The 23,142-nt window shown below is 39.5% G+C and overlaps 1 protein-coding gene and 1 long non-coding RNA gene across 2 annotated transcripts; one reads left to right on the forward strand and one right to left on the reverse strand.

Moving 5' to 3' along the window:
- The first annotated feature begins 4,653 nt into the window (after positions 1–4,653).
- Positions 4,654–5,370, forward strand: LOC141594222 (uncharacterized). Its single transcript, XR_012522068.1, has 2 exons — positions 4,654–4,884; positions 5,121–5,370. It is a non-coding gene; the product is annotated as an uncharacterized LOC141594222 (long non-coding RNA).
- A 12,173-nt stretch (positions 5,371–17,543) lies between these two features.
- Positions 17,544–22,771, reverse strand: LOC141596622 (protein trichome birefringence-like 26). The gene is made up of 4 exons (XM_074416826.1): positions 22,036–22,771; positions 20,970–21,041; positions 19,075–19,457; positions 17,544–18,682 (listed from the first exon to the last, which is right to left on the reverse strand). Exons 1-4 carry the CDS (start codon positions 22,253–22,255, stop codon positions 17,909–17,911), a joined length of 1,449 nt encoding a protein of 482 aa, XP_074272927.1. The 5' UTR covers positions 22,256–22,771; the 3' UTR covers positions 17,544–17,908.
- Positions 22,772–23,142: the final 371 nt, after the last annotated feature.

Raw genomic sequence — 23,142 nt, forward strand, 5'->3', positions numbered from 1 at the left:
TACCTTGTGTTTTCGACTATATTTTCTTATCAGTGTTCTCTCTTGACTGCCCACTAATTTCTTGTAAATTTTTTTTTTAATCTCAATAAAAGTTTGCTTTTTTTATAATAATAATAATAAAAGTTGCGGTTTTATAAAAAAAATATTAAAATTAATAATAACAACAACAACAACAACAACAACAACAATAACAAAAACAAATAACAAAATAATAATAATAATAATAATAATAATAATAATAATAATAATAATAATAATAATTAAGTTAAATTGATTTAAGTTAATTTAAATTCGAATCGTGTAAGTTCAGTTCAGATCCTGTAAGTTCAGTTCAGTTTAGATCTTATAAGTTCAGTTCAGTTCAGATCCTATAAGTTCATTTCATATCCAATAAGTTCAGTTCAGATCAGATCCTATAAGTTTAGTTTAGTTCAGATCCTATAAGTTCAGTTCAGATCCTATACGTTCGATTCGATTCGAATCCTATTAGTTCGATTCGATTCGATTCGATTGATTGATTGATTCGATTCGATTGAGATCAGATCCATTTGATCAAAAGAAACAGAAATGAGACAAAACTAAGCACAAGCTGATCTGATCATGGTCTTGGCGAACTTTTTGAGAAAAAAACATTAACAATAATTTGTTTTTGAAAAAAGTAACTATAATTAGAAAAGGTTTATCATGTGGTTAATGGACACATGTTAAGAAGCCATTTAAGGAAAGAATTACAACAATATTTCATGAGATTTTGAATTATGATGTGATAATTACCACATTTAGACTTTAGAGGATTAATGATGTAATTCTTTCCTTAAATGACTCTTTAACATATGCACATTGGGCACATAATAGAAAAACCCAATTAGAAATATAGATAAGATTGATGTTTCAACCGTTGGCGAAATTTAAACCTATTTTCGTCCTTGTTCGGTAATTGAATATCTTGTGTGATTTTGTCATAAATCTTAATTTAATTTTTTCGTAAGATACCCCAGACATATTCACTACAGTTTGAACTTAATGAGGTTGCGTGACTTACATTACGATTAAGCAAACTAAAGGAATTCGAACAATTACCACTTTCACAAATATAGTTCTACAAGAATGTTTTGACATGGAGACGATTGTGTTGGTTAAATAATACTCTGTATTTATGAAATAAAGGTTACGGAGAAGTCGTTTTACAAAAAATTATACAACTTGTAATAGTCGTAGAAGAAATAAAGAATAAATTAAGACACGAGTTTTACTAAATGAGTTTTACTCAATTGCGTACTTTAATCTTTAAAGTAGGACTCATAGCAATAACCAATTGCCGTGTTGACAATGTACAACACTTTGACTTTTCCTCGGCTTAATTGGTTTTTGTTAGTTTTGGACGGACACCTAACGTCGGCTCAAAATTAATTAAATAAAATAATAATTAAACTCCACGACCAATAGTTCATTTTGATCGTATCTGGGACTGAAGCATTATTAAGCTAATTCGTTAACAGGGAACTATCGGTTGAGTCATTCAAGCTCTATTGGGTCGGCTTTCGAGCAGTTTGGTTTATCTTTTGGTTCATCGCCAATTGATTACTTGCAATTTAATTTATTTATATGTATATCATACTCAATAAAAAAATTAACTTGTAATGCTGACTATTAATTGACTTAAAAATCAGCTTATTGAATGTGAATTATTCATATGATGATCCAGATTTAGATGATTGAAACAAGTTGGTGATTGATGTGGATTGCAATTATTTTAAAACTAAGAAATTAAAGATTCTAAAAGTAAAAAAATATTTAAAACGGAAATTAAGGGGTCAATTGTCAATGATTGATATGCGTCAACTACGTTCGCCAAAAATACGTGTTCCTTAGAAACTTCGCACCGCGCCATGTTTGAAGAGAAGCATGAAGTGCATTACAGATTACACTATGAAAATAATTTGGGTGCATTGCATTCGTTGAAATTGAAGGCCGGAATGTTAGTTACATTTCAACTAATAAAAGCTGAATTAATTAATCTTAGGATATTGGTTCAGGTAAAGTTATATTTTGGGTCATTTTCGGTCGGGTTATTTCGGGTTGGATCATTATCGCGTCAATGAATAAGAGATAAAAAGTCATTTCAAGCCTTTTCGGTTCAGTTAAAGCAATATTCTGTCGGGTCATTTTCGGGTTTGGTGGTTTCGGAACGAGTCATTTTCGGGTCGGGTCAGTTATGGGTCAAGAAAGCTCGGATCATGTTCCGGCCGGGTCGAGTCAATTCGGCTTTCGGTCACATTCGAGTGATGTAGTTTGGGTTAATTTCGGGTCTCGGGCTAGCCTTTTCGGGTCGAGTCAATCGAATCGGGTTGCTTTTGCCAGGTCTTATCGTCACTCAATGATTTGTACCTATACAAATGTTAACTAAGTTGGTTGATTAAGTAGTGAGATATAGTACTCATGATCTGAGTTCAATCCCGTAAATACTACAATCGCTTTTGTAGCTCCTTTTACATGATTTGTATATATAATATTGTATAGTTTTTTCGGTGTTTTTAAAATTATTTAAATCATGTTAATGTGTTCAGATTCAGGTTATACGTAACGTTACTCGATATTTGTATATCACAAATTCTTGTTTGTGACGGCACATATCCGTCACTCTTGAGTGACGGATACCATTTTACCTCACAAAATACACACTTTTTCTCTCTCTGCAACACTATTCATGTGGTTCCTTTCTCCACTAACCCATTTTGTTACCATTTTAACTCACAAAATATCCGCCACAAATAGTAACCCGTCACAAGGGAGACCAATTGTTTGTATATACTCCCTCCATTCAACTCCACTTTGCATGTTTCTCTTTTGCACACTATTCACAAACGGACATTCAACTTCAATTTTCTCTCGATACATAAGTTAAAATATATTCATGTGGGATCTTATTTGATTCGTCTTTAAGAGTACATTAAAAATATCTAACTTTTTTAATTTTTGCAAATACGTAGTTAAAGATATTTACCGCGTAAAAGTCGCGTTGGCAAACGTGATAAAGCAAACATGTAAAGTGGAGTTGAATGGAGGGAGTATATGGACTATAATTTAAAGGAATCTCATTTCGTTTCTCTTTTTGAGGTCACCCTTGTTACTTGGTTTTAGCATGATAGAATAGTGTAAATTTGTTTACATGTGGTGGAAATGCAATGTTTAGGTCATTGTTGTTAAAAAAATTGTGGACTATTCAAAACACTTTCTTTGTATTTTTCTAATAGTTCTTTAGTTTTTGTATGTTAAGAGTCTCTGTGTAGGTCATTCCATTTTTACAGATCAAAACATATGAAGTCGACTTGTGAAATTGAAAACCGAAAAATCAATGTCGTTTTCCAAGTTCTAATGAACCCATATTTGCGATTTCAGTAAGACTAAACTTGTTAGAATCCTTCTTTGAAGGAGTTTAAACCTGAATGACTAACTCACATATCTTAAATTCGAAAAATTCAACCCTTTAGGAGCAAAATTGATAGAATATTAGTAAATATGTAAATTATTTACCAAATATTAATTACCTAACTTAGTTTATTTGTATAGGTATTTAGTTCCTAATTAGTAGCTAACCATCTTAATTAGTAGCTAACCATCTCTTGTATTTATACATCGTGATATTATCAATAATACTCACCGATTACCTTCCTTTATGGTATCAGGAACCCTAATCGATCAACCACTGCTTCCGCTCTTCTCTCTTCCTTCCTCCGACCTCACGTCAAATCAATGGCACCCGATGCAAAGTCGCTTTTCCATCCGGCTCTTGCCGTGAATAACTTCACAAACCACATTCCTGTCAAACTTGGCATGGACAACGATCAATATCCGTTGTGGGTTGCGCTATTCACGAATCATGCCAAATCGAACCGTGTCCTCCACCATATCGTCACGCCAAAAGTGCTTCCTAAAGCACCTACCACGGCCGACGAACTTGAGATGTGGGAAACACTCGACGCTACGGTCTTACAGTGGATTTATTCCACCATCACAACGGAGCTCTTGGAAACCATCGTCGAGACCGAATCCACCGCCAAAGAAGCCTGAGATCGTCTCGCTGATATCTTTCAAGATAACAAAAACTCTCGCGCCGTGACTCTCGAGCAAGAGTTCTCGCACGTCGAGATGGCGGACTTCTCCTCCGTATCCGCCTACTGCCAACGATTGAAATAATTGGCGGATCAATTGAAGAACGTCGACTCTCCTGTGTCTAATAGCCGCTTAGTACTTCAATTGGTCTCCGGTCTAATTCCGGCGTACCAGAATGTTGGGACGATCATTCGTCAACGCACTCCTCTTCCTGCCTTCTATCAAGCAAGATCTATGTTAACACTTGAAGAAGCCGGACTTGCGAAACAGGCGTCGACTCAGGGATCCTCCGAGGCCCTATATTCTCGGGGTACTATTGCCACTGATGCTGGTTCTTCCAAGGGTGTTGTTGCTCCGGGAAAGGGTGGCCGTGGAAACGGCTCGGGTGGCAAGAAGAAAGGGAATAAAAGTGGGAAAGGCAAAGCTTCGACAACGCAAACATCTCCTACTGCTGCTCCCTCTGCCGCTCCTCAAATGCCGACAGCTGCACAATGGCCTGGTAGTTTTGGGCCGTGGCAATGGCCCCCGGCCCCTCTCCTTGGGGTTATCCACCTTGCCCTTACCCATCGGGACCGTGGGTCCGTCCACAATATGCTCCTCGCAACCAGCAGCACGCAGGGGTGTTGGGTCCTCGGCCGAATCAAGCCTATGTTGCTCAATCGATGCCAACTCAGACGGATATCAAAGCTGCAATGTATACTTTAGGACTTACGCCCCCGGAGCCATGGGTCATGGATACTGGTGCTACGTCACACATGACGTCGGATCAAGGTACTCTCTCGCCTTTTATTAATTCGAGCTTTCGTAATGGTATAATTGTCGGAAATGGCCAGTCAATTCCAATTAAGGGATACAGACACACCACCCTACCTACACCACACCCACCACTTGTCTTGAAAAACGTGTTATACGCCCCAGCCCTAGTTAAAAATCTAGTTTCCGTTAGAAAATTCACAACAGATAATAAGGTCAGTGTCGAATTTGACCCTTTTGGTTTTTGTGTGAAGGACTTGCGGACGGGGACTCATCTCATGAGGTGTGATAGTCGGGGTGATCTATATCCTCTCTCAACCAATACGAAATCAGCCGCACCAAGTACTTTTGCAGCCTTAGCTCCATCGACTTGGCATAGTCGTTTGGGTCATCCCGGTGATCCAATTTTTAATATTATTAGGCAAAATAAACTGATTGATTGTAATTTGAATTCAAAAAATTCTATTTGTCATTCATACCCTCTAGGAAAACATATTCGATTACCGTTTGCTAAGTCTAATTCTCGCACTTATTTGCCATTCGATATCCTTCATTGTGATTTATGGACCTCTCCCATTTTGAGCTCCATGGGTCACAAGTATTATTTGGTAATATTAGATGACTATTGCAATTTCTTATGGACCTTTCCCATTTCTCACAAAAATGAAGTCAGCTCCATTCTTTCGAAATTTCATGCCTTTGTCGAAACACAATTTGAGCGTAAAATAAAGTCGATACAATGTGATAATGGAACGGAATTTGTAAACGGCTTATTTAAAAATTTCTGTGCGGATCAAGGGTTAGTCTTTCGCCTCTCTTGCCCTCACACATCGTCCCAAAACGGGAAAGCCGAACGCAAAATACGTTCTATTAATAATATCATGCGTACCCTTCTATTTCACGCCTCAATGCCCGTGAAGTTTTGGCATCACGCCCTTGACTTAGCTACATATATATTGAACATAATTCCTAGTAAGCCCATTGCCTATAATATTCCTCTTCAACTTCTTTATAATCGGTCTCCGACTTATAATCATCTTAGAATTTTTGGTTGTTTATGTTTTCCCCTTAAACCGTCTACAACCATTCACAAGTTACAGCCCCGTTCCTCTCCGTGTGTTTTTCTTGGGTATCCTAAAGATCATAGAGGGTATAAGTGTCTTGACTTGTCTACTAATAAAATTCTTATTTGTCGTCATGTCATATTCGATGAAACGGTCTTCCCTTTTGCATCCTCGCATCGACCCGACACACATACTTATGATTTTTTGGATGATGGAGTCTCCCCCTATGTCCTTCGACACATGACCTCGACCCCAACCCAGCAACACACCTCCCCAACCGTGTCATCTACTGCCCAGCCGAACCGTGACCAGCCCACAACTTCAGCTGCCCAACCCAGCACTGACCAGGCTCCCGTTCACACCCCTCGCCCAGGCCCCTCTGACACGGTCCAACCCTCGACTACAACTACCAGTCGACCCATACACAATCCTACTCGCCCCAAACCTACAACCCGCGCTGATCATGGCATTTATAAACCAAACCCCAAATACTCAACACCCAATCAACCACGAAATTTGTCTCACACAGTGACTATCTCGCCTATTCCAAAAACTCCGACCTTAGCCCTTCGTGACCCAAATTGGAAATTGGTCATGGATGATGAGTATACAGCTCTTATTGATAATAAGACGTGGGTCTTGGTTCCTCGTCCTTTGAACGTGAATGTCATGCGATCTATGTGGATTTTTCTGTGGGGTAATATCCGTATAATACCCTTAAAATATAGGACTATAACGCAAATTTTATATGTGATTATTGTCATAAAACGAAAAACAATAGAAAACGATAAAGCATAAGAATTAACCTCGGGTCCTTTGAGATGCGGCCTAAGAACAGAAATCAACAGAGATTTCCTCCTAATCGTTGCACCCAAGACCGTCTGAGACTATGCCCTTGTGCTAGAATATATTCTATAATTGCCTTGCAATATTGAGAGAATTGATATGTGAGTTTTTCAGATGTGAGATCTAAGTTTTAAGAGGAAATGTTCTCAAAACCCTAATTGTTTTGCAAAAATGAATTAGGTTAACAAGAAGGAGAGGCTCTCCTTTTTGTTCTTTGCATTCGGCCAAACCGAGCCCACATGGGGAAGTGGGCTTCCACTTCCTCTTATTTTTTAACTCGTGGTCCGACTCGAAATTCGCTAAATGTATACGACGGGTTTTTAATTATAAATCGTCATCGGTTATCGGTTATTAAAATATCAACTAATAACATGACTTAGTCGAAATATTAATACATGTCCGACAAAGACAATATCGTATAATTAATTTATTCAATATACATTAATCAAATATAAATCGCTTATATTTAATTTACGAATTAACCGCTTAATTCGTCTTAGCCATTTTTTTATTTAATCCGTATTAAATAATTATCTCAACATCGCGTTTGACTAATTATTAGTCAATAACTCCGACTAACTGGTTAGTCAAAATTGGCATCAACATGACTGTATTTTCATACCGTCACATCTCTCAAACGTATCCTATAGGTGTGACTTTTAGGGACCAGTTGATCACCGCCATCTGTATGACAATAATGTCAAACTTATCTAGCAAGCCAACCGTTATTGATAAACGTGGACCAACTGATAATAATACAAAAGTATACCCTTTGATCCTTTTAGAGATTTAAATGTTATTGCACTACTTGTAGAGGACACCAGCCCCAACAAGCTCCCACTTGTCCGTACAAGTGTATGTGTAATAACGTTATTGCACTACTTGTAGAGGACACCAGCCCCAACAAGCTCCCACTTGTCCGTACAAGTGTATGTGTAATAACGTTATCCGCACTAACTGGAGGACACAGCTCCAACAAACTCCCACTTGTCCGTACAAGTGTATGTGCGATAACCGATTCTCATATTCATTTAAAATTTCTCCCACTCAATGTAAAACAATTTGCAGATCCGGATCCGCAAAGGTCGTATTTTACAATCGATCTGTATCAAGAGTGGTTTCCCCGACTAGAGAGTAACTCAACTGATAAAACGAATCTGTATTCGAGCATGGCCATGCATTTCGATTCTGACTCCTCGAGTGGCCCCGAGAAATATCGAGTACACGATAAAGGCTGAATATTTCCTTCAACTCGACTCCTTCCGATCTAAGCACAGCATGAAATGACCCAGAAAAAATCTACTTGGCCCCCTGTTACGGATGACCGTGAGAAAGAAACCAAAGTCACCCAAAATCTGCCTTAGTCTCAAGAGACAGTCGATAGTCAAAAGAATCGACTCTTAGGATCACCATGGAGGTCCTATCCACGACCGAGCACCGAATGTTATAAAACATTTAGGACTCCACGTCGATGTCACAATTGTGTCCTACAAGATATCCGTATAACTCGCCCCCGTGATTGGTGGTCAACCGTTTGACTTATGGCTCGTTGAACCCACCATCAACCAACGTCACAAAATAATTGCCAGAGTTATCAGCTCACGTGGGCAATTAAGGACCAAAATATAATGTTTGTTCAGTTCACTTTGTGGTGTTCAAAATTGTCGTACAAATCCACATGAAAAACAAAATATATAAATATCAAAACGATGATGTCGTATAGAGTACAAAAGAGAATGAATCTAATCCATAAAAAGTACTACAACTCAGGAACACGTTTAATTCCCATGGAATTAACATGTCTTTCATGCTTATCTTGTCGTAATGGTTTAGTGAGAGGATCTGCTATGTTATCATCTGTAGCAATCTTTTCTATCACTACTTCCTTTTGCTCCACGTAATCTCGGATTAGATGAGCTTTCCGTTGTACATGTCTAGACTTGTTGCTAGACTTAGGCTCCTTAGCTTGGAAGATGGCACCTCTATTGTCGCAATAGATGGTGATCGGGTCATTCGAACTAGGCACTACGGATAGTCTTTGTAAGAATTGACGCATCCATATCGCTTCCTTTGCAGCTTCAGACGCGGCATAGTACTCGGACTCGGTCGTAGAATCTTTGTAACACTTTGTTTGGAACTCTTCCGGTGATCTGCGGCGCCATTAAGAGTAAAAACGAATCCGGACCGAGATTTTGAGTCATCTCGATCCGTTTGGAAGCTAGCATCTGCGTAATCGGTTGCGCATAGCTTTTGTTCGCCTCCATAAGTCAATGCCCAATCTTTAGTCCTCCGTAGGTACTTAAGAATGTTCTTGTGACCATCCAATGTGATTCACCGGATCTTTGTTGGAATCGACTTGTCATACTCAATGCATATGCCACGTCCGGACGTGTGCATATCATGGCATACATGATTGATCCTATAGCCGAGGCATAAGGAATCCGTGTCATGCGCTCTTTCTCTTCCGGTGTCTCTGGTGCCTGAGACTTGCTCAAATGCACCCCTGGAGCCATAGGAAGAAACCCCTTTTGGAGTTAGTCATCTTTGAATCTCTCTAGGATCTTGTCTATGTAAGATTCCTGACTGAGAGATAACATCCGACGTGATCTATCTCGATAGATACGGATGCCCAGAATTCTTTGTGCCTCACCCAGATCTTTCATCTGGAAATGGTTTTTCAACCATACTTTCACCGAAGTTAAGAGAGGTATGTCATTCCCAATCAGGAGTATGTCATCGACATACAATATTAGGAAGACAATCTTGCTCCCACTCGACTTGATATAAAGACATGGTTCCTCGACCGATCGAGCAAATCCATTTTCTTTAATCACTTGGTCGAAGCGATGATTCCAACTCCGAGATGCTTGCTTAAGTCCATAAATGGAACGCTTAAACTTGTAGACTTTCTTAGGATGTTCTGGATCGATGAAACCTTCGGGCTGTACCATGTACAACTCTTCCTCCAAATAACCGTTTAAGAAGGCGGTTTTCACATCCATCTGCCAAATTTCGTAGTCATGAAAAGCGGCAATCGCTAAGATAATCCGAATGGAACGCAGCATGACTACGGGTGCAAAAATTTCATCGTAGTGCAAACCTGGCACTTGGGTGAAACCTTTAGCAACTAGTCGTGCTTTATAGATATCTTGTTGACCTTCCACATAATGCTTTATCTTGTAAAGCCATTTGCATTGAAGGGGACGAACCTTAGCAGGCAAGTCAACAAGATCCCATACGTTGTTCTCATACATAGAGTCCATCTCGGATTGCATGGCCTCAAGCCATAGCTTTGAGTCGAAACTAGTCATGGCACCTTTATAGGTTGCGGGTTCACTACTCGTTAAGAGCAGAATGTCATCTATGTCATGTTCCTCGACCATACCAATGTATCTGTCCGGAGGAATAGAGACTCTTCCCGACCTCCTAGGTTCCTCAGGAATATTCACCGCAACCGGGATTGAAGGAATTGGTTCCTCCAATGGTTGCTCGGTATTTGGTTCTGGAACCTCCGACAGGTCGAAGGTTCTATCACTCTTTGCATTCTCGAGAAATTCCTTCTCTAAGAATGTCGCACTAGCCGCAACAAAAACACGTTGTTCGGTTGGCGAATAAAAGTAATGACCAAGTGTTCCTTTAGGATAGCCTATAAAGTATGTCTTGACCGATCGCGGGCCGAGCTTATCCTCGTGTCTCCATTTGACATAAGCCTCGCAGCCCCAAACCCATATAAAGGACAAGTTGGGGACCGTTCCCTTCCATAGTTCATATGGAGTCTTGTCAACAGCTTTAGACGGACTTCGGTTAAGTATTAGAGCAGCTGACAGAAGAGCATAACCCCACAATGAGTCAGGCAACACGGTGTGACTCATCATGGATCGAACCATATCAAGTAGTGTTCGATTTCTCCGTTCGGACACACCATTCAACTGAGGTGTTCCAGGTGGAGTTAACTGTAGGGCAATCCCACAGTCCTTAAGGTGTTGATCAAACTCGTGAGAAAGATACTCGCCACCACGATCTGAACGTAATGTTTTAATCTTTCTACCCAGTAGATTCTGTACCCTATTCTGGTATTAATTGAATTTCTCAAAGGATTCACTTTTGTGCTTCATTAAGTAGACATAGCCATATCTACTTAAATCGTCCGTGAAAGTGATGAAATACCTATAGCCTTCTCGTGCGGTGATTGACATAGGTCCACACACATCCGTATGTATGAGTCCTAATAGGTCAGCAGCGCGCATTCCAACACCTTTGAAGGAAATTCGAGTCATCTTACCAATGAGACATGATTCACACGTGCCAAATGATTGAAAATCAAAGGTCGAGATAGCTCCATTCTTTATGAGCTGTTTTACGCGTTTCTCATTAATGTGTCCCATACGGCAGTGCCATAGGTATGTTTGATCTTTGTCACCAACCTTTAACTTCTTATTCATTACGTGTAATATTTTGGTCCGATCTAAAACATAAATTCCGTTCATGGAGACTGCCTTGCCATAAATCATATCGTGTAATGAGAAAATGCAAGAATTATTCTCTATTACAAATGAAAAACCAAGTTTGTCAAGTGCAGAAACTGAAATAATGTTTTTCGAAAGACTGCGTACATAATAACAGTTATATAAAAATAACTCAAATCCGCTAGAAAGCTGGATCGCGTATGTTCCCCTCGAGACGGCAGCCACTCGTGCTCCATTCCCGACACGCAGGTCCACCTCACCCTTTACGAGGGGTCCAGCTCCTCGAATGGCCCTGAGAAATATCGAGTACCTGATAAAGGCTGAATATTTCTTTCAACTCGACTCCTTCCGATCTAAGCACAGCATGAAATGACTCAGAAAAAATCTACTTGGCCCCCTGTTACGGATGACCGTGAGAAAGAAACCAAAGTCACCCAAAATCTGCCTTAGTCTCAAGAGACAGTCGATAGTCAAAAGAATCGACTCTTAGGATCACCATGGAGGTCCTATCCACGACCGAGCACCGAATGTTATAAAACATTTAGGACTCCACGTCGATGTCACAATTGTGTCCTACAAGATATCCGTATAACTCGCCCCTGTGATTGGTCAGTCAACCGTTTGACTTATGGCTCGTTGAACCCACCATCAACCAACGTCACAAAATAATTGCCTGAGTTATCAGCTCACGTGGGCAATTAAGGACCAAAATATAATGTTTGTTCAGTTCACTTTGTGGTGTTCAAAATTGTCGTACAAATCCACATGAAAAACAAAATATATAAATATCAAAACGATGATGTCGTATAGAGTACAAAAGAGAATGAATCTAATCCATAAAAAGTACTACAACTCAGGAACACGTTTAATTCCCATGGAATTAACATGTCTTTCATGCTTATCTTGTCGTAATGGTTTAGTGAGAGGATCTGCTATGTTATCATCTGTAGCAATCTTTTCTATCACTACTTCCTTTTGCTCCACGTAATCTCGGATTAGATGAGCTTTCCGTTGTACATGTCTAGACTTGTTGCTAGACTTAGGCTCCTTAGCTTGGAAGATGGCACCTCTATTGTCGCAATAGATGGTGATCGGGTCATTCGAACTAGGCACTACAGATAGTCCTTGTAAGAATTGACGCATCCATATCGCTTCCTTTGCAGCTTCAGACGCGGCATAGTACTCGGACTCGGTCGTAGAATCTCTTTGTAACACTTTGTTTGGAACTCTTCCGGTGATCTGCAGCGCCATTAAGAGTAAAAACGAATCCAGACTGAGATTTTGAGTCATCTCGATCCGTTTGGAAGCTAGCATATGCGTAACCGGTTGCGCATAGCTTTTGTTCGCCTCCATAAGTCAATGCCCAATCTTTAGTCCTCCGTAGGTACTTAAGAATGTTCTTTGACAGCCATCCAATGTGATTCACCGGATCTTTGTTGGAATCGACTTGTCATACTCAATGCATATGCCACGTCCGGACGTGTGCATATCATGGCATACATGATTGATCCTATAGCCGAGGCATAAGGAATCCGTGTCATGCGCTCTTTCTCTTCCGGTGTCTCCGGTGCCTCAGACTTGCTCAAATGCACCCCTGGAGCCATAGGAAGAAACCCCTTTTGGAGTTAGTCATCTTTGAATCTCTCTAGGATCTTGTCTATGTAAGATTCCGCGAGAGATAACATCGACGTGATCTATCTCGATAGATACGGATGCCCAGAATTCTTTGTGCCTCACCCAGATCTTTCATCTGGAAATGGTTTTTCAACCATACTTTCACCGAAGTTAAGAGAGGTATGTCATTCCCAATCAGGAGTATGTCATCGACATACAATATTAGGAAGACAATCTTGCTCCCACTCGACTTGATATAAAGACATGGTTCCTCGACCGATCGAGCAAATCCATTTTCTTTAATCACTTGGTCGAAGCGATGATTCCAACTCCGAGATGCTTGCTTAAGTCCATAAATGGAACGCTTAAACTTGTAGACTTTCTTAGGATGTTCTGGATCGATGAAACCTTCGAGCTGTACCATGTACAACTCTTCCTCCAAATAACCGTTTAAGAAGGCGGTTTTCACATCCATCTGCCAAATTTCGTAGTCATGAAAAGCGGCAATCGCTAAGATAATCCGAATGGAACGCAGCATGACTACGGGTGCAAAAATTTCATCGTAGTGCAAACCTGGCACTTGGGTGAAACCTTTAGCAACTAGTCGTGCTTTATAGATATCTTGTTGACCTTCCACATAATGCTTTATCTTGTAAAGCCATTTGCATTGAAGGGGACGAACCTTAGCAGGCAAGTCAACAAGATCCCATACGTTGTTCTCATACATAGAGTCCATCTCGGATTGCATGGCCTCAAGCCATAGCTTTGAGTCAGAACTAGTCATGGCACCTTTATAGGTTGCGGGTTCACTACTCGTTAAGAGCAGAATGTCATCTATGTCATGTTCCTCGACCATACCAATGTATCTGTCCGGAGGAATAGAGACTCTTCCCGACCTCCTAGGTTCCTCAGGAATATTCACCGCAGCCGGGATTGAAGGAATTGGTTCCTCCAATGGTTGCTCGGTATTTGGTTCTGGAACCTCCGACAGCTCGAAGGTTCTATCACTCTTTGCATTCTCGAGAAATTCCTTCTCTAAGAATGTCGCACTAGCCGCAACAAAAACACGTTGTTCGGTTGGCGAATAAAAGTAATGACCAAGTGTTCCTTTAGGATAGCCTATAAAGTATGTCTTGACCGATCGCGGGCCGAGCTTATCCTCGTGTCTCCATTTGACATAAGCCTCGCAGCCCCAAACCCATATAAAGGACAAGTTGGGGACCGTTCCCTTCCATAGTTCATATGGAGTCTTGTCAGCTTGACTTTAGACGGACTTCGGTTAAGTATTAGAGCGGTGACGAGAAGAGCATAACCCCACAATGAGTCGGGCAACACGGTGTGACTCATCATGGATCGAACCATATCAAGTAGTGTTCGATTTCTCCGTTCGGACACACCATTCAACCGAGGTGTTCGGTGGAGTTAAGCGTAGGGCAATCCCACGAGTCCTTAAGGTGTTGATCAAACTCGTGAGAAAGATACTCGCCACCACGATCTGAACGTAATGTTTTAATCTTTCTACCCAGTAGATTCTGTACCCTATTCTAGTATTCTTTGAATTTCTCAAAGGATTCACTTTTGTGCTTCATTAAGTAGACATAGCCATATTTACTTAAATCGTCCGTGAAAGTGATGAAATACCTATAGCCTTCTCGTGCGGTGATTGACATAGGTCCACACACATCCGTATGTATGAGTCCTAATAGGTCAGCAGCGCGCATTCCAACACCTTTGAAGGAAATTCGAGTCATCTTACCAATGAGACATGATTCACACGTGCCAAATGATTGAAAATCAAAGGTCGAGATAGCTCCATTCTTTATGAGTTGTTTTACGCGTTTCTCATTAATGTGTCCCATACGGCAGCGATTGCCATAGGTATGTTTGATCTTTGTCACCAACCTTTAACTTCTTATTCATTACGTGTAATATTTATGTCCGATCTAAAACATAAATTCCGTTCATGGAGGCGCCTTGCCATAAATCATATCGTGTAATGAGAAAATGAAAGAATTATTCTCTATTACAAATGAAAAACCAAGTTTGTCAAGTGCGTAAACCGAAATAATGTTTTTCGAAAGACTGGTACATAATAACGAGTTATATAAAAATAACTCAAATCCGCTAGGAAGCCGGATCGCGTATGTTCCCCTCGAGACGGCGAGCCACTCGTGCTCCATTCCCGACACGCAGTCCACCTCACCCTTTACGAGGGGTTCGATGTTTCGGAGCCCCTGCACATGATTACACAGATGAGAACCACAACCAGTATCTAGTACCCAAGTTCCGTAACTTGCGTGGTTAATCTCAATCATATGAATAAAAGTAGAAGAGGAAGAAAACATACCAACAGGTTTAACGCGACCTGCTTTTATGTCCTCATGATAAACAGGACATGTACGCCTCCAATGCCCAGTCTTGTGGCAGTGATGGCATTCCATGTCATCATTCTTGCTCTTTGTCGTGCCTGATGAGTTGCTCGACTTACCAGGCCCACTCTTACCTGATCCCGACTTCTTAAACTTCGGTTTACCTACTGCTAGGCCTGGCTGAACTTTGCCCTTACTAGACCTGTCAAAACTCGACCCGACCCGAAAACCCGACCGGACCCGACCCGTTTTCTTAGGGTTACAAATCCGGTTTTTTCGTCCCGCGACCCGTTTGACCCGAACCCGAAATGACCCGTTATTTTAGGGTCGAGACCCGACCCGAACGGGTCGACCCGTTGGGTCAAGGGAAAATCATGAATTTTATTAAAAATATTATTATTTATATATTATATTTGAAAATATAGTTAAAAAATTATTTTTTTATTACTTAAAATTAAAAATTCAACTAAAAAGTCAATTTTATATAATTTTTATAATATTTAATAATAAAATAATTATTAAAAAAACTTTATTTTAATAATTATATCAATATAATTATTGTATATGATGAATATGACTAAAATAATAATTTAAAACATATTTTAATTTTTAAAAATATATTTTTTAAATTAAAAAAATCGTTTAAAAAAGGCGTTAAAAATTATTTCTTGACCCGTATTCTGACCCTAACCCGACCCGTGACCCGTATGACCCGACCCGTATCTGACCCGACCCGTATCTGACCCGACCCGTATTTGACCCGACCCGTATTCTGACCCGACCCGTATGACCCGACCCGGGATCCGACCCGCCCGACCCGTTTGACAGGTCTAGCCCTTACCCTTGCCCTTGTTTGTCACAACGAGAACATCCTGTTTAAGGCTCCCACTAAACTTCATGTCCTTCTCGGTCTGTACGAGAAGGGAGTGTAGTGCGTGAGAACTTTTCTTCAAATCATTCATATTGTAATTGGCTCTAAAGAGCGCAAAACCATCGTGGAGTGAATGAAGCATGCGGTCAATCACAATGTTCTCGCTGATTTTACAATCAAGCGTCTCCAGTTTCTCGACATTCTCAATCATGCTGAGAATGTGTGGGCTAACCGGTTGGCCCTTCTGGAGTTTCGCCTCAAAGAAGTGACTGGTAAGCTCATAGGTCACGATTCTCGGTGCTTTCGAGAATTCCTTGGTGAGCGTAGTGAAAATCTTGTTTGCACTTTGGGCTATGAAGCGTTTCTGCAAATTGGATTCCATTGCAAAAATAAGTACGTTCTTTACCGCACCCGCTTCCATGGCGAAATCGTTATACTTGTCGATCTCGTTAATTCCAGCCGTGGGGCCTGGGTTTGGCGGGATGGGCTCAATCAGATATTTGAGCTTCCCGTCAGCAATGGCAGCATTCCGTAATGCCGCCTCCCAGTCCGTGAAGTTTGATCCATCATTCTTGATCGAGTAGGCGATTCATCCGATCCATGAAGATCCGAAGCCAGGACTCACGGTCCAATGTGACACTTGGCATTGGGTCGTCATCACGGCCAGCCATTATGTTATTAGCAGTTTAAATGATCGTGTTCTACACTGAAAAAGGAAGAAAAACAAAAACGAGGTGATAGAATCGAGTCCGTCATATTTCTTCTCGTTATCAAATCGCTGATATTTTTACCAAAGGACTACCTCTTCTACTCTTTGATGATTTTCGTGACAGTCTCAACGTTCGAATGCCTCCCGTTTCGACTGCGGGGGTGTGATAGAATATTAGTAAATATGTAAATTATTTACCAAATATTAATTACCTAACTTAGTTTATTTGTATAGGTATTTAATTCCTAATTAGTAGCTAACCATCCTAATTAGTAGCTAACCATCTCTTGTATTTATACATCGTGATATTATCAATAATACTCACCGATTACCTTCCTTTAAAAATATCCCCAATTATGGAGAATTAAAAGTGTATATGATTCACAGACGATTACATACCGCCGAGATCACCGTGCACATCTAATTTCACAATATCGAATTTTACGATTGGCCAAGCCGGCAAGAAGTAGGGAAGATCTCCCCATGTTTTTCTCATGGTAGGCTATTACACGGCTAGATCCACAAAAGAATTAGGGAACATTCGACATTTCTTTACACCGACTACTGCAAGGAATACATATATATCAGCTGGTTTAATTCCGTTACACCGACTAAACCAACATGATATCTTTCGGCCCATATACAGCATCACTGAGAAGTTCAAGCTAAGCGGTTTTGTGAAACCTCTGTTAGTCACATGTAAGGCGGTTTTACACAAAAACAGTGCAAAATGGATCAAGACATAACCATAGTAGTGGATTAAAGTAGTTATTACAACAATCTGTTTTACAATAAACTCGCGTTAGGCTGCCTCACACAATTATTTGTGACACACCCGTCAGAAGAATAAAAAAGGTAAAAAAATGATTGGGATTGGGGATCCTAAAATAATTCACTCTCCCAAAGCAATATCGCTTGTCAAAATCAAATATTATAGAACCGAAAAGAATGGTGATACATGTATACTGTAGAATGTTTCCCCAATCAATTGTGTTGATTTACACGGAGAAGTATACCTTGTGGCCAAAAGCGTTAGTGTGTCGACAAACAAACGTGAGAGAACAAAAATCCGAAGGTTTATGTGTGCATCAGTACATCACCTTTTAGCCGTTCATGAGTGTCTCCAAAACCAGTTCATTCCACGTATCTATTGGGCCGGGCAAACACCAATGCAAGCAATCATTTTGAACCTTAGCGTTCTTATCCTTGGCGAAAGGTTGGTAGTCCCTGTACGGGCCTGGGTGCCCATCAGGCCTCAACAATGAGAGCTGAGTGCTATCAAAGAGCTTTAAGGTGATTCCTTTTTTGGACGCCACGCTAGACGCCTTGTCGAATTCCTGCATCTCAATATCATACAATATCCTGTTAGTTTCAGTTATATTAATCTCATTCCCCTTGAATGGCACTTTTCTTTTGCAATTTCCGCCATCATCCCATTTACCATTTTCAAAGTGACTCGGGGTGAACGTTCTGAACAAAACTTGCGTTTTAGGATTTGAACTCGTTATGAAAGTAAGCACACGATTGATTGCCTTCCGGTATGCATAATCAAATCCGAGTTCTGTCAAGTTCTTTCCAGGGCAGTAATGGCAGCCTTGAACTTGGTTGTTTTCATGGTAGATTGTCCTTTTAAAAAACCATTGACCACCACCAATTATCACGTAGTCGAAGTCTTTGTATTGTTTGGTCCAATTCTCTTCTAATTTGTCCAGATCAAGTTGGATATCGCCGCTTGAAACACCATCGCTGTCTTCAAATGTTTCGGCTTTTAGGAGGAATGGAGCCCAAACTCTTGCAAGTGTGAAATTGTAGGAGGGAAAAAAGAAAGTCATTGATTTAAACTGCTCATCTCGATAGATTATTTTCGGCTCATCCACCTGTTGAATAAGTAGAGTTTTGGTCAAGTGTTTCCAAATATACATGAAGTTTGAAGTTCGGTCTAGCATCATATTCTCGATAAAAGTAGCCTGATTTTTGTTAAGTCGTAAGTTGTGTCCTGAAAATCCCAAGACTCGTCATGAAAGCCATGAATAGTTTGTTACCGTGTTAGCGTGTTAGTGATTTAGTGAAACAAGTGCTGGACTCAATTTATTACTTTAGAGAATTTTGACAAGTTAGAGGGATGATTGGACGAACTCTGAACGAGAAAATTTGAGGGGACTGAACTCGTATTGAGTCTGGGATAAAGATAGTCTAGGGCAACATTCCATCAATAAAATTAAAAAAAGGAGAAAAAACCCTATTTGAGTATACAAGGGAAGAAGCATACCTGTGAGAGGATGCAAAGCAAGGACTGCACATGATTCCGATTAATTGAATCACCTATGAAAGCAAAAGTCTTATTTCTCATAAAATTGAGAAACCTCTCAGGATCGAACTTGGGCAATTCACAATCTCTTGGTTTCCACCTCCAATACAGATAACCTGTGTCTGGTCGTCCATTCGTCAAACAATTCTGTGTAGACTCGATATAATTACACGTGAAATTATTGTATGCTGGACCTTTTGGATTTGGAACCCACTCGCCTTTGAACAAATTACATTTTGGTTTTGCTTCATCGTTTGGTTTTGCTTCATCTTCTGGTTTTGCTTCATCGTCTGGTTTTGCTTCATCTATGTGCACTTCATTTGAACTAGAAGTTGATGGTGATCCTACAATGGTCGAAACATTCACAGATTAATAAGCTTATATAAGCGCCTGACTCTCTGTGCAAATTTTCGCAATCTTATGTTTTAGCATAGATTAATGTTGACACTGAGAAGCAGATTGTGGTAATTTCTTTTTCCTATTTCAGAAAGGAAATTTTATTCGTGAACATCTACCATGCAAATCAGAATCACAAGGACGGACACAAATCTAACATTATTGAACAAATGTCTTCCCAATGAAATTTAAGATCTTGAAAAACACAAATTCTCATATAAGACGCTCTCATGTTACTATTAACAATTACTCCGTAGATGGGTAGTTTTACGGCTAAATGGCTGGTCTAGTGACACTTCATTTGAACTAGAAGTTAATAGAAATATTTATAATAGTTGGGCCTCAACCATTACCTTAAGGTTTTGGTTGAGATGGTTTATCTATCATGGTATCAGAAGGTGGGTTCAAATCCTGGCAACCTCAAAACTCCTCAAAAACTCGAAGTGGAAACCCAGCACACGGTACGGGGGAGCCGGTGCACAACTAACCACTCTTCAAGCCCAACGGGCATTTGAGTGAGGGAGCGTAATAGAAATATTTATAATAGTTGGGCTTCAACCATTACCTTAAGGTTTTGGTTGAGATGGTTCATCTATCAAGATCCAACATTTCTGCATGCCAATAACACATTATTGTTTACAGAAACTAACATTCAACGGATCTAATTAGAGTTGCTTTAACATTCGATAAGAATGAATGTCAACTGGCAACTAGCTTGCATCTCAGTTGATAATGGAAATTTTCATGAAAAGCGGCTAAAACCAGAGCTTTGTCTACAGATTCCAGCCAATCCATCATTTATTTGTAAAAAACTGATCGAAAACTCGTAGACTAAAAGAAGAGTACCACTGAGATCCGTAAATATGAAGAAAACAATAATTTCTTATGAACTGTAATTGACTGAATACAACTATCAGCATCAAATTCAAATCCAGATCTTTAGAAGAATAATAGAAGTACAACTCATCAACCATAAGTCAACTGTAAAAAAAATTACTCAATAATCCCTCTGTAGTCCGTCCCGGTCATTTGTTTACCTTTGATTTTGGCACGAAGACCAAGGTAAGAGGAATGGACCAATTATTGGATAAGAAGTGTACCAAATTGAGTGTGGAGGATCATTACCCATCAAAGACATTCCTAAAATAGAAAGGTAAACAATTGACGGAGATACCTCAAAATGAAATAGGTAAACAATTGACCTGGACGAAGGGAGAAAGTGAATTATTTTAGATTGAAATTGACTGAAAATAAGTTGACGGAATCAAATCTAGATTTTCAGGACGATCATGAAACTCATCAATTATAGCGCAATTAGCCAATTACAGTACAAAAATGTAATTCATGCAGATGAGAACATGAAATGTACAGTAAAATATCATTTCATCCAAGCTACAAAAATGCATAATCAATTTATCATATTGCATTTGATGATTAAGATCAGAAGTGAAGAATTAAACCTTCATCGACTATCAAGGGTTCGATTTCTGATTCCTGCAAATCAAATTCAGAGGATGGCTGTGTCTCCAAATCTGCACGTTATTACATAACTGCATTAGAAAGGAGGGTTACCATAGCCAATACTCGTATTACCAAATTAGCACAAAATAAAAACGAGCCGGGCCTCTTTTTTTTTTTTTTTTTTTTGACGAGCGACCAGTTGCAAACGACATATACTAGGTAAGCCATTCGAGAGGACAGACTTAAAGTTTAGAAGGCATAGCCTCAGGCCATAAACACTCCACAAGATTGATCTTGAAGGGACTTGAACCCGAGTTCTTTGGAAATTTCACCCAAATTTTAACCAATAGACTCCACTGTAACTATAACTACTTGTGTAACACGGCCTTACATACTACGGAGTAGACCTTAAAACCAAGTTAGTATCATCATTTTTTGTTGGTCGGATCTGAAACCACCTTAGACGAGACTAACCACCTTAATACAACCTCTGTTCCAATGAATTCTTTACGTTATTTTGAATTACAAGTGGAGTGTCTTTCCATATGTTGAATTACAAAAATATCCCCATGTATGACCTACAACTTTAGTGTCACAATCAACAACTTTAGTGTCAGGATCAACAAAGTGGAGGAATGATAGGGTTCATTTGGTCTTTTAGTTGATTAAAGGAGATCCATATAAGAAAACGTCAACAACCAAATGGAACGGCATAAAATACGTAAAGAACTCAATGTAACGGAGGAAGTATAACGCGAGATCAACCCAATCCAACTAGAACCCAAACTCGTATACCCATTAACCAAAAAAATAAATAAATCCTAACATACAATCAACCCATTAATACTGAAAAGGGGGTCAATCTGCAAATGTCAACTATATTAATTGGTAAAGTCATGAGTTCTCATAACCTGAGTTCAAATCTCGTTAGTATCAAAATCACCCCTTATACCTCCCTTTAAATAAAACCTAGGGTCAGTCTCATAATAATGTTATCATTTCGAGTCGAACCCAATACCCAAAACATGCAAAAATTAACAAAAATACTAACAAAAAGGAACATACCCTTAGCATGAGATGTAATTAAGACATCATTTTCTGTAGAATTACTACTAACAAAGGATGTTGGATTTTGCAAAGGAGGGGTAGAATAATCAATAGAACGAGAAGAATAGAGAAAAATAGTAACACCAAATAAAAGAAATAAAACAAGTTTAGCATAAATTGGATTTTGCTTTTGAAATAAAGATAATGGTCTCATTAATGGTCTTGTTTCCCTCATCATTCGGTTGTTTATTTTTGGGATTTGGAAATTGTATAAGAAATGTTTGAGTGACACTTTTTTTGGGTGACGGAAAACCCGTTATATTTTTTGTGTGCACTGGGTATACCCTCGATTGACTGGTACTTTTGGTGTTACATTAAAGTACACTTTTAGTGTGGTGTGTTGTGTGTATGTATGAGTTTGTTTTGGTGGAAATGCTCTTGAGTAAGAAGTTGTGTTTTAAAGGAAGGGATTTAATTAACTATAATTAAGTAAAATGAGATCTGTTTGTGTTGTTTCTTTTGTATAGTTGTCAAAGTTGGACTTTTATTGATGAAATGTAACTAATATGATTAAAATAAGTTGATCAATAATGATCATGATGTGATTTTATATCTTTAAAAACTAGATTGGATCGTAATAAAAGGAGTTAAGGACTTTGTTTGTTATTTTAAAAACGTAGGTTATCGTCTTCTTCTCCAAAACACCATTGCTATGATGGAGAAAACGAGTATGAACGATACGAATGATTTACTTGTGTTGAGAAATCTATAGGCATTTGTGAAAATATCACTCACATGTGAGTGTCAAATATGGATAAGAGATGAGAGAGTTAACGGTTTACCACTTTATAAAATAATGGGTTAATAAAACCAACTAAATCAAAAGCTTATACCATGATAAAGCGTCTTGCTTGTAACGGGCTAATCACGTCACAAGCTGAAGACCTCTCACAAAAAGAGAGAGGGGACAAGGTGGGGCACCCCCATGTGCTTCCCCACTCACCTCTCATGGGTATTTTGTGAGAGAAAACGGTATCCGTCACAAGCTTGTGACGGATATCGCCGTCTTCAATGAGATTTTGTGATACTATGATAGGACGAAATACTAAGCACTGTGTGATGGAC

Source organism: Silene latifolia, chromosome 8, assembly GCF_048544455.1.
Source record: "Silene latifolia isolate original U9 population chromosome 8, ASM4854445v1, whole genome shotgun sequence".
Lineage (NCBI taxonomy): Eukaryota > Viridiplantae > Streptophyta > Magnoliopsida > Caryophyllales > Caryophyllaceae > Silene > Silene latifolia.

What these genes read in the sequence shown, in the direction of transcription:
- LOC141596622 (XM_074416826.1), bottom strand. Translation starts at nt 22,255, where the DNA reads ATGATGAGGGAAACAAGACCATTAATGAGACCATTATCTTTATTTCAA. An exon ending in AATTACATCTCATGCTAAGG is followed by an intron (nt 21,042 to 22,035) that starts GTATGTTCCTTT and finishes AATAACGTGCAG; the next exon opens with ATTTGGAGACACAGCCATCC. An exon ending in TGCTTTGCATCCTCTCACAG is followed by an intron (nt 18,683 to 19,074) that starts GTATGCTTCTTC and finishes CTTATTCAACAG; the next exon opens with GTGGATGAGCCGAAAATAAT.